The following is a 13,867-nucleotide window of genomic DNA, read 5'->3' as shown; positions in this document are numbered from 1 at the left end:
CCTGAAAGATATTGAGACATATTTCTTCTTTGAATGCGCAGAGGAGACCACTCAATGGAAAGGTCAATGATTTTGATAAAAACTGCAGGATGAAATTAAAAGGGAGAGAGACGGCATTTGATTTCTCTTTGTAACTGCAAATTGTTTGTATGTCAGCTGGATAACTGCTGCAACTTATTAATCATATAATTTAAAATAAAAACAAATGCAGAAAAAACAGTTAAAATTATTTGGCATCTAAGCTTAAACAATCCAAGCACAATGGTCAGAATGCATCTCCTGTTTTATTGATTCTGTTTAAATTAAGTGATTTGTCAAAATTTGTAAATATATATACATATTTATGTATATGAAGGAATGACTAAACGTGTTTGTAATAGTTGCCATTATATAGCGAAGCAATTCCAAGCAACATGATTTCATTTTGTGGGTTTATCTGCAATGAAGCAAACCGACGTAATGCTGTCAGAAAACATCCACCTTCAAACCCCACACTCAAATGTCTGCAGTGGTTTCCAGAATACATGGGATTTGTGAGCAGCTCACCACCTACACAGTTTCCAATTATCCAAATATCAAGTACTTAATCAACTGAAGGAGAAAGTTGACACAAAGGCGAAAGCAGAGACAGAATTGTCATGGTGACAACTTCAAGACAAGAGAAGCCCGGAGAACCTTGCAGTTACCATGGCAGCTCATCTTATGTACATTGTACTCCATGTGTGCGTGTGGGTTATCAGGCGGGGGCGTAGTATTATTACAGCTGGGCTACACGGCTGTTGCTACGTTTGAGTGAATGACAACAATGAAGACTGTCACCAAGTTGGCGAGTGGCCGAAACATAAATATTATACAGAATATTAGGTATCTTATGCCACCAGATACTTCAATGAAATCAATGCCGTAAAATGGTGCTTTTTATCTGCATCACATGGTCTTCTTTAGTATTGTGATTGTGCAGTACTTTAAACATGACAGCTTTATTTACATTGTAAAAGTGGTAATCCCTTTCAATTTGGTAACATGTAGTTTGTGGAAAATCCCTGTACATTACATCAGTGAGATGAATGTTTTTCAGACCAGAGAGTGTATGTGCAATTTGGAACAGTAAACATGTAAGAGGTGAAGAACAAGAAAATATTAAACTACAATAGGTAAGTTTTGTTAAATTGGACATTTATAGTAGTAATAATGTGACAAACAGTAAAGTTGATGATGTATTTTTTTCCAGTCATTTGGGACATCACAGACAACCTGCACTGCTGTAAGAGTATTGTAACTTAGTTTTGATGGCATAAAATCATACCAGCTAAAAACCTTAATTATAGATTTTAAACACAGACATACTGTAGATCTCATCAACAACAAAGAAATGTAATCATATCTAATCGAATTTTGATGACTGCCATTATTTACTCTGCCAAAATAAAGTAAGATGTCCCATGACACAAATCACAAGGTTGCGGTTATTTTTGTTCCAGCCACACATTTTCCTTCCACTTAATTTTCATATAATACTCCTAGATGTTGCACTCTGATTAGCCAGCTTCTCACTTTTTGCTGTAGAAATGTCATCAGGACTTTTCTGAATGTTTGAGTGGGCGATTTTTATATCTAAAAAAGAAAAATTTGTGTAATATTTTACATTTTTGAAAGAGTTAATTTTGTACCAGTAGCTGTAAAATATTTTTAAAGTTAATAAATAAAAGTATGAAGTACACCTCTATTTGTTAATATATACAACATGAGTTTCACTTTTGTGATGATATTTAGATATTCTCATTTATTAGGATACACCTGTATTGATTGCCTCAGGCTTTCAAAGTTGTGATTTTGTATACATGATCTTTATCACCAAAGATTTGTACAAAAGCTCATATTCTGCTCATCAATGCCAATATTTTGCCAGCTAAGGCAAATGGCTGAATGATTGAAACTAAAGTTAAAAGGGAAAAAAAAAAAATCAATTTCCTCGACGAAACGCTCTCCTTGAAAGACCTTCAGCCCCATACCGCCTGCAGTGGTGGGAACTGCTGTTCCGGGCCTCTGGTTACAGCCATCAAACGTGAGGAAGAGGGATCTTGACCCTCACTTAGCAGAACGCCTGTGCTTTAAGCAAGATTGGTTTTTGGAAAATCAGGGCTAGAAATAGCTGGCTGAGCTTTTTTAAGCTGGGGGTTCAAGCGTGGCAGCACACCTTGGGCTTGTTCAGCTCCTGGGATACGTAGGTTGTTTAAATGTCAACAGCAACCCCTCTAACTCTTTCTCCAAACAGAGCGGCACATCCAGAGAAAAAACTCAGCTGCCCTGAGGCGAATTTCTGTGTGACATGGACAGTATTTGTTGTGGTGAGTAAAAAGAGTCTAGTCCAATAGTAAGCATGACAGCAGTGGTGGTGATATCAAGCAAACTGGATGTGATGCACATATTGTTAAAACCTCTTAAATGTGACTATACAAAAATAATTTCATACTTCCATTTGGATCTCAAATGCTTTTAAAAACAGACCAAGTGCTTAAAAAATACCCTGATGTTTTTGGCAAAACGTTTATGTTTTTTGGTGTCTGAAAAATTCAAAAATCTCCTGATTGTTAAGTTACAATCGACAGGCAGTGTGCTGTTACCTAGCAACCCAATCAGAGCTCCAGCATGATTGGTCAGCTGGTTTTACCGCTGTATGCGCTGTACAATGCCTGCTGGAAAAGACGAGTGTTTTGTTGTTGACTTACCATCCAGAAACTACTTGCTGCATTCTTGTTGGTTGTGTAGGAGGTTATACTAATGCTTTTCAAAAATGTACGCTGTATAACTGGGCATCTGTTTGCAGTGCCAGTGTAAATGTTGAGCTCAGGGGCCATTGTCAGCAGCAGCTTCCTTGGATTTAAAGTGACAAGAGACCCAAAAACAGCTCATTCTGAATGAAGCTCAAATAGGCAGAAATTTGCAGACTAAAATCTGAATATTCAAGAATGATTTTGCACAAAAAATGTAATGAACATGTCTTGTGTAGCTCATAAACCTATCCTAACCTAACCTATCCAACGAAGCATAATAAGTCACCTTCAAATTCCCTGATGAATAAAAGACCCCACTTTCTGTTCCAAGCACAATGTTTGATAGAAAATACTAATTTGTAGCTTAGTTTTCTCCACATAAGTTTAACAATCCTGTTGTTTGAGTTCAGTCAGCATTAAAGTCATCTCTAAGCACAAACAGACATTAACCAGCTCCACATAGCTTTTGCCATTTGTCTCCATTTCCTCACTCTCCCTTCTCCATCTACCTTCACTTCCATTCATTTGGTGCGGCTAATAATAGCTCAGCCTACCGCCTATCAATACCATCACTACTCTGGAAACACAGAGGATGTGGGTGCGGTGGAGACAGAAGAACGAGAAAGAATGCACTCCACAACAGAGGTTTGTTGTTATGTAACAAGAGTGAGGGAGGGAAAGAAAAGCACCTGGGGAGAGCGAGGTTAGGCAGAGCAACAATGAATCAGGGCTCTGATAAGATGCAGAGGAAGAACTGCCAGCCACAACCAAATGATGGAACTAGAAGAAAAATGCGAGAAAAATGAGAACAGACCTAAAGAGATCAAGTAAAAAAAAGAAAAAGAAAAGTAAGTTGTCCCAGAGCAACATGTAAAGGTATTAGAAATAGAAAGAGGGACAGCAGAGAAAAACAAACTCTCAGATGATAAATATACTAACAAACTATTGATGTAATCCTTAACTTTTCCTTTCAATCACAACAACCTCATATTTCTGGATCTGCACTCATGTCTCAGCTCTCTCTCTTTCTGCCTATTGATTAAAGAAAATAGCTTCACCCAGCTTTGTGTGAAATAATATCTGATCATCTATAAAGCTGAGGAGGGTCTCCAGTTAGTCAAGCAGCATATTTCAACCATAATGCACCGATCTTCTCTTAGAGAGCTGGTCATTACATCTGGACATTAATCTTAAACTTCTACCTTAACTTTGATTAAATTTATTATATAAAACACGCTTCTGGACAACCACAGAATGGCACATACTAAGTGTCTCAGAGTTTAACAACACCCAGTATTTGTACAAACAGTTTAAACCAGACACTTTTTGTTTCACTGAAGTTAAACCAGTCAGATAGAATCACCAAAATCCTTTCAATTTACTAAACAACACCATAATGAGGGAAAGTATATGTGGGAGGTTTATTTACTAATATCTTTAAATTCAGAACTTTTTTCTCGGTATTTGGAAGCATTCCCATTGAACTGTATATCTACGGTCAAAATGTTCTTCAACAAGAATCTCACAGTAGTTTGCAGGAGTTCCTCAAATGTTGCTTTATAAATAAAATGAATGATGTCATTATTAATTAATTAGATGGATTATTAAATACTGAGGAAAATATATAAATGTGTAGCACATTGTCTGAAAAATGTGGAGCAAATTAACAATTTGCTGCACAACAAAACAGGGGCAACCACAAACTTTGATTTTTAGTAGAGTTTTGTCAAGTGGAAGGAAAATAATTCAAGTGCTTTGCACATTTTCAGGTATCTCTATATGGCAAAGTTACATAAAGCTGTATTCTCATTCTGTGTTAATTGTAATTAACAGATGTGTCTGTGTGTGACTAATACTCCTACGTCTGAACTTTACTTCTCTAACTGAGTCACTTGTTAATTGAGCAGCACTACAGTCCCAGAGTTTTTGCAACACTAAACCAATTGACTATCATTGTGAAAGTATTATTGTTCTGTTTCAGATGACAATGCTTCCTGTGGTTATAAAAAACATGAAACGGATACCAGAGACATTCTAATCAACATTTTTTGGAACAAAATACAAACACTGTGTCATTTAAAATTAAATATTTGCAGACTTCACAAAAACATTAATACAGTTTTGGGGGTTTGCAAACATCAATTAGAGTTTACTGTTGATGAATCATAATTCTTACCAATTCTTCTAAATATGAATCCTGATAACAGCAAATAACATGATATTATCCCTAGTTTGTATTTAAAAAAAGAAGAAAAATCTGTCATTGAACATTAACTGTTTTATCGCCAGCATTTCAAACTTTAGCAACTCTGCAAGAGTAAAGAACAGGCAATGCAAGTCCAACTCTATCTTATAAACTAGGTCCAAATCAAACAGAGAACAGAATACAGGCTGAAAAGACGTAAACACTTGCTTTATTTTCAAAATATTTTCCATAACTACAGAAAGTCAAGAAGTAATTTTCTTCGTATGGCGCCCTGAGCCTTTCTCCGTTTGCGGAGAAAAATTAACACTGTTTAACTATTAATAAGACTCACATTTATTCTAGAGTGTTTTTTTATTTCACATGTTAAAGTCTGCATCCAGGCACTTGTGTAAAGTCTGAAAGACCTTGTATATTATGAAAAATCTTTAAATGAATTGTCTGTTTGGTTTAGGAAGGTAAAACTTATTTGGGGAAAAATCTTGAGAAATTAAACCTTAATGTCAGAAACTAGATGCATGCTTTGACTGTTTTCACTCCACATAAGTGCTCAACTTCAAACTTTCTGAAGTAGTTCACCACTGTTTAGTGTATACCTGTAAAATAAACCTTACACAAGGCCATCTTGACCACAATAAACTCAAACTAACCCATAAACTCATGAAAGATAAGTTTAAGTGTGGGAATACAGCTAAAACTGTGCTAAATATAAAAGGTCTAACAATTCATTTTGAATTCCTGGAAGCTCTCTGGGGGGCAAAAGGCCACTTTGAGCTGTAACAGCAGTGCATGCACTTAAATGTCACAGCTAAATTGAAGTGATCTCTGACTTGCCACAAAGTTCAGAGGAACGGCTCTAACGAACAACAGTGTCACTGACGCTGCAAATACTGGAGAACACAAATAGAAAACACTTTGTACTCTCTCAATAACTCACGACTCAGGAGCTCTCCATGAAAACACAACAAAAACTTCCGAGGCTGACTAGACAAATAGAGCATGTGTCTGTACACTTTGGACATGCGAAATTCAAATTCCTTGTTTGTGCTCACAAACTTAGATATTTAAACGGTTTCTAATAATATGAAAACAGAGAAAGAAATGTGTCTTTAGTTCACATTTGACTAATGAGATGTGACATCCAGTGGCTCTTATTAAGCTAAAAAAACTACATTAAAAGGAGACTGAACACACATGCGAGCCACATTTTCAGATCCATGTATTATTTTCATTTCATTTCACAAATTTTACTCTTTGTTGCTCTGAAACAAAAATTCCAACTAAATACAATGACATTTGTGATTGTTGACATAGTATGGATACCATAGAGAGAACTGTATAATTCTCAACAATTGCACAGAATGGTATAACCACTAGACAAAAATATTGGGCATACTATAGAATAAACATTAGCAAAATTATTTGTAGCACTGGCATAAATGTGCTCAGTTGTTTTCATCACTCATTTTTGTAAAATTAAACTCTAATAAACTCATGTTTGATGAATTGCTGGGATTTTAAGAACAAACAAACAAAACAAAAACAGTAAAGAATTGCACTCTGCTGATGCCGCAGCTCTGTTTTTTTTGTACTACAAAAAGTTGCCTAACAAAGAAGTCCAAGGAATTTGCAACCTATACACAGCTGACCAACAGCTTATATGATAAGATATGCTATCATATTTCTGATATCTTACTAAATGGAACCTGAACCACAGGAGTATTTCTCAAGAAAAATGTTAGTGGTTTTGAAACATTGAGAATATAGAATGTGCACCACCATAGATAGGAAGGTGGCTAAAAGGAACCAGAAAGTTTCTTACATTTAAAACTGAAAGAAATTATACAATCAGTTGCCAGCCTGTGCTGAATGAGCTTAGTAAACAATTTTCCATCACAAAACCAAATTCCTGAAAGTAGCCGTCTCTCCAGGTCTATGTGTCTGTGCATTACCTTGGTGATGAGGATGCGGTATTGTTCAAGCAGGTCATGGTTGTCGTGGCAACCGGCCAGCAGCTGCCAGACTTCGGCTCTGAGTGGCTCGGGAATGCCACTGCGGACCAATGAGGGCAAACCCTTCGGACGAGTGGACAGGTTCCCATGCCTTTTGGAAAAAAAAAAAATAACACTGAAAACTTAAAAATAAAAGATAAAAAAACACACAGGACTTTATTACCCTGAAGTGCACCTGTACAGCTCTTTAAAATTTGATTTTTTAATTCTCTCTTCTGGTGTGATCCATCCAAGCTCATTTTTTAATTGTATATAATGACTAATCAAAACATCTATTCTAATACTCCATTTCAGCCGCATGCTCCAGCAAAGTGCGCTCCAGCAAAATGTTAATTGTCAACAATTGGTGGTTTACAATTTAAGCTGACTCAATGAATGACTCATTGAAATGTCCTAAGCTTTTTCTCCGAAGCCAATCATAATTTAAGTAGTTGTTTCGGAACAAATTGGTTGTTTTTACGTATAGTTCTAATATAGTAAGATACAATGCCACTGTAAATTTTACTGTCAATGTTACTATAACCAGACCCATTAAATCTGGAAACAGACAGACTCTCCTCAGTGTAATGATGCTTTTAATCATCATGATACATTTATGAAAGCCATCTGAAAAGCAATCAACCAATGGTTCATGTAATTCTGTTGAAATTCCAAGAAAACATCCAGAAATATATTTTTTTCTTCTTCTGCTGATACTCTATGTTTGAACATTTGGTAAGAAATTGAAAGTTACCAATTTTCTGGTACTGTAGAAATCAAGATTTGGTCTGAATCTAATTGATTTGATCCCTTACAAACAAGCCAACATTTTCACATTGATTATTATTATTATTGGTTAATTATGACCCCAATGTGAGATGCAGAGTAAACAATCTAAGATATTCCTGATCCTATGAAGCCCACTTGTCCATAATCAGTTATTTCCATTAAAATCTCTTCAACAGCCCGAGAAAGACCAAAGGGAAGTCAAATATTATCTAGCTAACCATTAGTAGATATGCACAAAACTTAAATTGGTTGCACAACCGTTAGCAGAAAGCTGGCTGAAAAGGTAATGACGCACCTTGCTTTATACAGACATTAAGAAAAAGTACATTATGCAATAATATTGGTGAATGTTCCAATTACTATATGGCTTGTGATAAACACATAGTGTGTTAATGTATTTCTGCTTGGGTTTATTTTGGTTTATGTTGCTTATTTCAAATTTGTTCACATTCAAACAACTAATAATTAATACAGACTAACACAACCATTTGTTTGAAAAGGTGGTAGACAGACATATAAACGTATTTGATTCTACCCCATATCTTACTTTACACATTATTTATTGCTTAAATAGATCCTAGTAGTAGTTTACGCAGCTGAGGAGGAAAAACAAACTAATAACAGTTTCTTTACAATTTTACCAGAACATATCGCTGTCAATCAAAAACATTTTTCTATTGCGGAGGTATTAAAGAAATGTCCTAGTAGCATAGAGAACACATATACAGTATGGTACATATATAGTTAGCCATTATTCAGTGGAGTCCAAACAACTTTATTCAATACTGATATGGTGTAGTAATATATTTATGATGCATTGTGAAATCCTAGTGAGAATGAACAAGACAAAGAAAAGGTTGTTAATAATCTAAAGGCAGTTGGGAGCACAGTCACCAAGAACACCAGTGGTAACATATCACTTGGTAACAAATTTAAATCTTGAAAGGTCTTTGCAAGTTATTAAAAGCTTGAAACTTTTAAATGATAAGCAGCAACTAAAAACAAGATAATTTCTGGAAAGAGAATTGGATCAAAATCCTTTCTGTGATGCGAGCAAACATCGGACAGGAAGTGATGTGCTTATTAATCTACATTTCTTATGTTTAGCTTGGGGGTGAAAATACTTATGTCACTTTTCATTAATAAGTTTCATCTGGATTTTGGATGATATTCTTTGTCCATTAAAATTCCTATTCATTCTTTTTATGTGAGCAAAATGCAAATTTAGAGTGAACCTGAAAACCTGAATGTATTTTCAGGTTTTGGTTTTGTATGAAGCAGTGTTGCCTACTGACAAAAATGCATTAAAACGAACAGTTTGTTACATCAGACTAATTTAGTGATATGCAGTTCTGATGGGGACGTTTGACATGAAAAGTTAATTGCTGCCCCTCGGGCACTGTGCCACCGCAATTTAAAATGAAATAGTGTTAAAATCATTTTGCTGTCAAACATCAAGTTTAACAAAAACCTGTGGTGCATACAAACTGCAATAATAGAGCAGACATTACTTCTATTGGAAAACCTTGTTTTTTTGTTAGGAGAACAGACATCTGTCTTAGTATCTTATAATATATAAATAGAGCAGTTAGCACTGCAAGAACAGCAATCTTTCTGTATATGATCAAGAAAATATAGCCAATTAACTGATCGTAAAAAGATTTCATTTTTGAGTTTCCAGTCAGCCTGTTATTTACCATAATTAACAGAAATAAAGGCTTTCAAAGGTCCATCTGTGTAATTAATATATGTACTGTGTTTTACGTAGAGATGAAGTTCCTGAAATAAACTGGCTAAATATTTTAATTTATTAAATGGGTCTGAAAAGGTTAAAGTGATCTAGACAAGAACCCACTTATCATACTGTAACCCAGTTTTTCTTACATAATTACTCTCTAACCTTACTCTTCATTCCAGCTGTCAAGATTCAAGAAACAAGTTCCCATATCAATCTATTTTAATGTTTCTGACATCACTGTGTTCAGATTTTGTCTTGTTAGATGCCCTACCATTTAGTGAGGATTGCTCCCCATGACTCCAGTATTTTCTCCGGACAATCCTTGGAGACATCTCCAGTCCCACTGGAGATTTCGCTGTCACTATCTGCAGAAAACAAGATGTATATAGAGACACATTATTCCAATTTCGTCAGATAAAACTGTTGAGTAGTTGTACACAACTGTGCACATGTTTATTTTGTGTTACTAGCTGGTCCAGTAAGGCGAGGAAAATGTGCAACTTAGGATTTTTTCAAATGTTTTACCACGATTTCAAGAGGTTTGAAAAATTATGTTAACTACCAAAGCCATTTCTCATCCTCCTGAATGTCAGGTGCAAAAATTTGGTGTTCAAAGTGGAAGCTTCGTGGGAGCCATCACTCAAGAGGAACAACAATTACTTTGAAATTGCAAAATATATATTAGGTACTAAATAATAAATCAATCTAAACCCTTTTGGAGTCTTGCAGCACATTTTAAAACCAGTGGTATTGAACCCACACAGTTAATGGAGGCAGGAGTGTGTGCACAGTGCCTACACCTTCCATTATCACTGCTCTCCTGGCTGCTGGTTCGTGAGGCAGACAAGAGGCAATCAGCACGGCCAACCACTTGTCTTCTGAAGCAGACTGTAAGGCTGATTTAACATATGCTGCATAGGGACAAGTGCTGAAATGTATTTCCAGTACGAAAAAGCAGAATGACAAAAAAGGAACACAAATATCCTTTTGGCAGTCAATGGTTTTATTAACTGGCATTTCACATGTAAAAAATGAAAACAGATAAGGCAGAAATAAAATACTAAAAATAGTGATTATGTTCCAAAAGGTGTCATATAGTTTCTTGTTACATATCTTTCTGGATATAAAAACATGTGTATGTGTAAGCATGTGTATCCTCCTGAGACCCTGCATCCTCATATGAGGACATTACATTTTTGTAAACACAGATGTAAATAATAACATTGATTGAATGGTCTTATCGTCACACAGATAGACCCAATGTCCTCGTCTGAGGACATTGGGTTTTGAGAAAACCACTTATTGTAGAAAGCTGAAATTTCATTTTTAGGCCAATTGGGTCCTTATGATCCCAAATGACAAGGAGAAATGTATATGCAAAAACAGACCCATTGTCCTCATATGAGGGCATTGGTTTTGACATAGTTCAAGAGCACATAGAAAGCTAAAATTTAATTTCAACTAAAATTAGGTCATACTAATCCCAAATAGTAAGGAGACATAAAAAATGCACATCAAACAAAAGCCCGGGTCTCAGGAGGGTATGGCTTTAATTTCATTGTAGAGTGACAAACAGTAAAGACTGATTATTTATCTGGGTCTAAATGTAAAGAAAATGAAATGAATGTTATGTCAATGCTGGAATTTTGACACTTACAATGGAGCACAGTTTTTTATAGTGCATATTCATTGGGATGAAGGGTTTAAAAGTTGCAAAGTTACTCCAAAAAGACTCTGTATGGTTCATTAAATTTCGTTTTCTATATATAATAAATGCAAAATTATCTTGGGATGAAAGTTCAATGCTCTGCACACAATCTACGACTTTTAAGATGCCTGAATCAATCAGAAAACAAGTTAAACTGTCCTGTCATAGGATCAACTTTAAACAGTAGTCATATCCAGGTGAGTCGATCTTCAAATTTAGGAACAAACCTAAATTTGCTAAGTTTACTCTAAATTAAATAACATTATTAGAGTGGTATTACTGCGACCATTGAGAGGCATGAGTGTAAATTTCATACTAGTAGCACATATTCAAATTCAAATTCAAAAATATTTTATTAATCCCAAAAGGAAATTAATAATGTGCACTAGATTCTTCATCTTTAAGTTTCATCTATGATGGTACAAAATCTTTTTACGTATCTGGGTATATTATTAAGCAGAGGTCTGCAACTCCAGTCCTTGAGTGCCGGTGTTTACAGGTGTCTCTCTTCAGAAAGGCAATGCGAGGGTGCTAATTACTATGCTACTGAAACACAAGGTTGATAAGTAACAGTTTGACAGGAATATTAGCCTGTAAAAAGCTTGCCTTTTACAAGAAAGACAGCGGCAAAGATTGAATACCAAACTCCACAACCGTAGTCTTCATCATAGTGAAGACTGAACTCAGATGAGAAAATGTACGAGTTATTGATTTATGAACCTGAATACAAACAATGCAGGCCTGGGCAATATCACTAATATATTCGATGTATTGTGGCTGGTGCCATGAGTGCAATGTATAAAATGGAAATATTGTGACTATCAAGAGTATAGGTTTCTATAGCAACCATTGCCCATCTGCATCTGATTTACTGAAAGCTCAGTTTCTCTTTATGCTCCTAAATGCATCAGTTAAACTCCTGTCATACCGCTGCGAAAAATTACAGAATGCGCTGATTGTTTACCATGTCAGATGACGACACCATCAGAAACACAAACAAACCATCAAGAGTGGCGGAGAAATCGGAATTGAGCATCAAGATTTGCAGTGTGAACAAAGTATTATTCTTTGTTTTGGAACAGAATTTGTCAAAGATGCCGTCAACCTCTGCATTATGTTGAAAAACAACTGAAAATTTTGGATTCACTGATCCACTTGTTGAAAAATATCTAAATTATAGTTGAACATTGTCATAGTGATAAACAGATTTTAAACATTGCCATATATGTTGTGTTTTGCAGTAAATCAAAGTGACATTGAGTTTAAACTAGATCGCCGAACCCTAATTTAATTGTACTTATACTCTTCTATAAAAGTCAAATAGCACAACAGATGTTATTGTATTGTTTAGCAGGAAAAACAAATGATAAGAATTAGCACTTATTGGTAATGTTTGTAAACTCAGTACTTGGTGTGGACTGATTTCTTAATTTTATTATTTATATTGATTGTGTGATAAGCCCATTAATACATTCTGAAATGCGATTAAAAAGAGGTATTATGTGTTGTTAGTTAAATACAATAACATAATAAAACTACTTCAATAACTGATCTGAAAAGTTTTATTTTTAAAAGGAGTATTTGGGTTCGACTGTATGCAGTGGCATAAAGTCAGAGGTCTAAAATCTACAAAAGCAGATTGTGATCAATTTTTTCATCATCACTTTTGTCATTACACCACAAAATATCCTGATAAACCTTAACGTTTATAATTCCAACCACTAATTAAAATGCATATTTCCTGTTTCCCTTCTTTGCAAAGTGAGGAATACAAGGAACGTAGTCCTTTTCGACACGTTTAAAGTTCTTTTTTAATCCTGTTGCGATATCAGAAAGAAACAAGTCACACAAGGATAAAAGCAACAAAAAATGTAGTAAAAAGAAATTTAAAGTGACAAAACACAGGTCTTCAGAGACAACTGAACAATAAAACCCAACTGCAACCTTTCTGAGAGTGTAAAGGCACCGCTCATTCCCGCTTAAGACTCTTACTCAGGCCTTGACATTTCAAAATGAGTAAAGGCAGGTGGTTATGCTGAATGCGCTGCGGCTCCAACATCCTCACAGCCTCAGCAGGAGCTTTTCAGGTCTTTATAAATGCTTGATGAAGCCTTTCAAATGTTTCAGAAACCCAACATAAAGCTGCTGCCTCCGTCCTCAGATTTGTTGGAGCCACGTGGCAAGAAAGCACGAGTCCAAAGCTGCTGCCAACTTACCAGGTGATAAAAGGAACCGGGCAGACAAGGACCATCACTATTACCTTTATATGTGATGGGGGGAGGCACATTCAGTGTGGGATTAAAACAGGATCTGTGTGAGGATGAAGTCACAAATGGACTGGGTTTGTTACAGCAAGAAGCCATTTCTTTCGTGTATCATAAAGATAATACTTGCAAAATAAAATGTAGCAGAAAAGGAGTCAGGCTGGAGACATAACCATGTTTGTCCAAGAAAGTAGAAAAACAATAACAATGTCAGTGTCAAACCAATTTCCCATTCCACTTTTCAACAACAAAAAAAAACCCTAACCAGAATTACATTCAAATGTGTTTACTGCTGTGGCGTCTACTTTGACAGTGTATTCATTACTATTACAATAAAAGTGACCTCCAGCTTCACAGCCCTGATAGCCTTCAATTTTCAGCAGTGGCAGAGGAGAGGGGC

At 35.6% G+C, this 13,867-nt stretch overlaps 1 protein-coding gene across 1 annotated transcript in view; it reads right to left on the bottom strand.

Moving 5' to 3' along the window:
• The window catches only part of rabgap1l (RAB GTPase activating protein 1 like), a 116,870-nt gene that overhangs the window by 73,679 nt on the left and 29,324 nt on the right, over positions 1 to 13,867 (bottom strand). Inside the window, exons 12-13 of the mRNA XM_023339056.1 lie at positions 9,767 to 9,860; positions 6,930 to 7,080 (exon numbers count right to left, since the gene is read on the bottom strand). Coding sequence (XP_023194824.1) covers positions 6,930 to 7,080; positions 9,767 to 9,860 — 245 coding nt within the window. The remainder of the gene's footprint in view (positions 1 to 6,929; positions 7,081 to 9,766; positions 9,861 to 13,867) is intronic.

The sequence above is a fragment of the Xiphophorus maculatus genome, chromosome 9 (assembly GCF_002775205.1).
Source record: "Xiphophorus maculatus strain JP 163 A chromosome 9, X_maculatus-5.0-male, whole genome shotgun sequence".
Lineage (NCBI taxonomy): Eukaryota > Metazoa > Chordata > Actinopteri > Cyprinodontiformes > Poeciliidae > Xiphophorus > Xiphophorus maculatus.
Note: the sequence above shows the minus strand (reverse complement) of the source record. Positions and strands in the feature narration are given on the sequence as shown.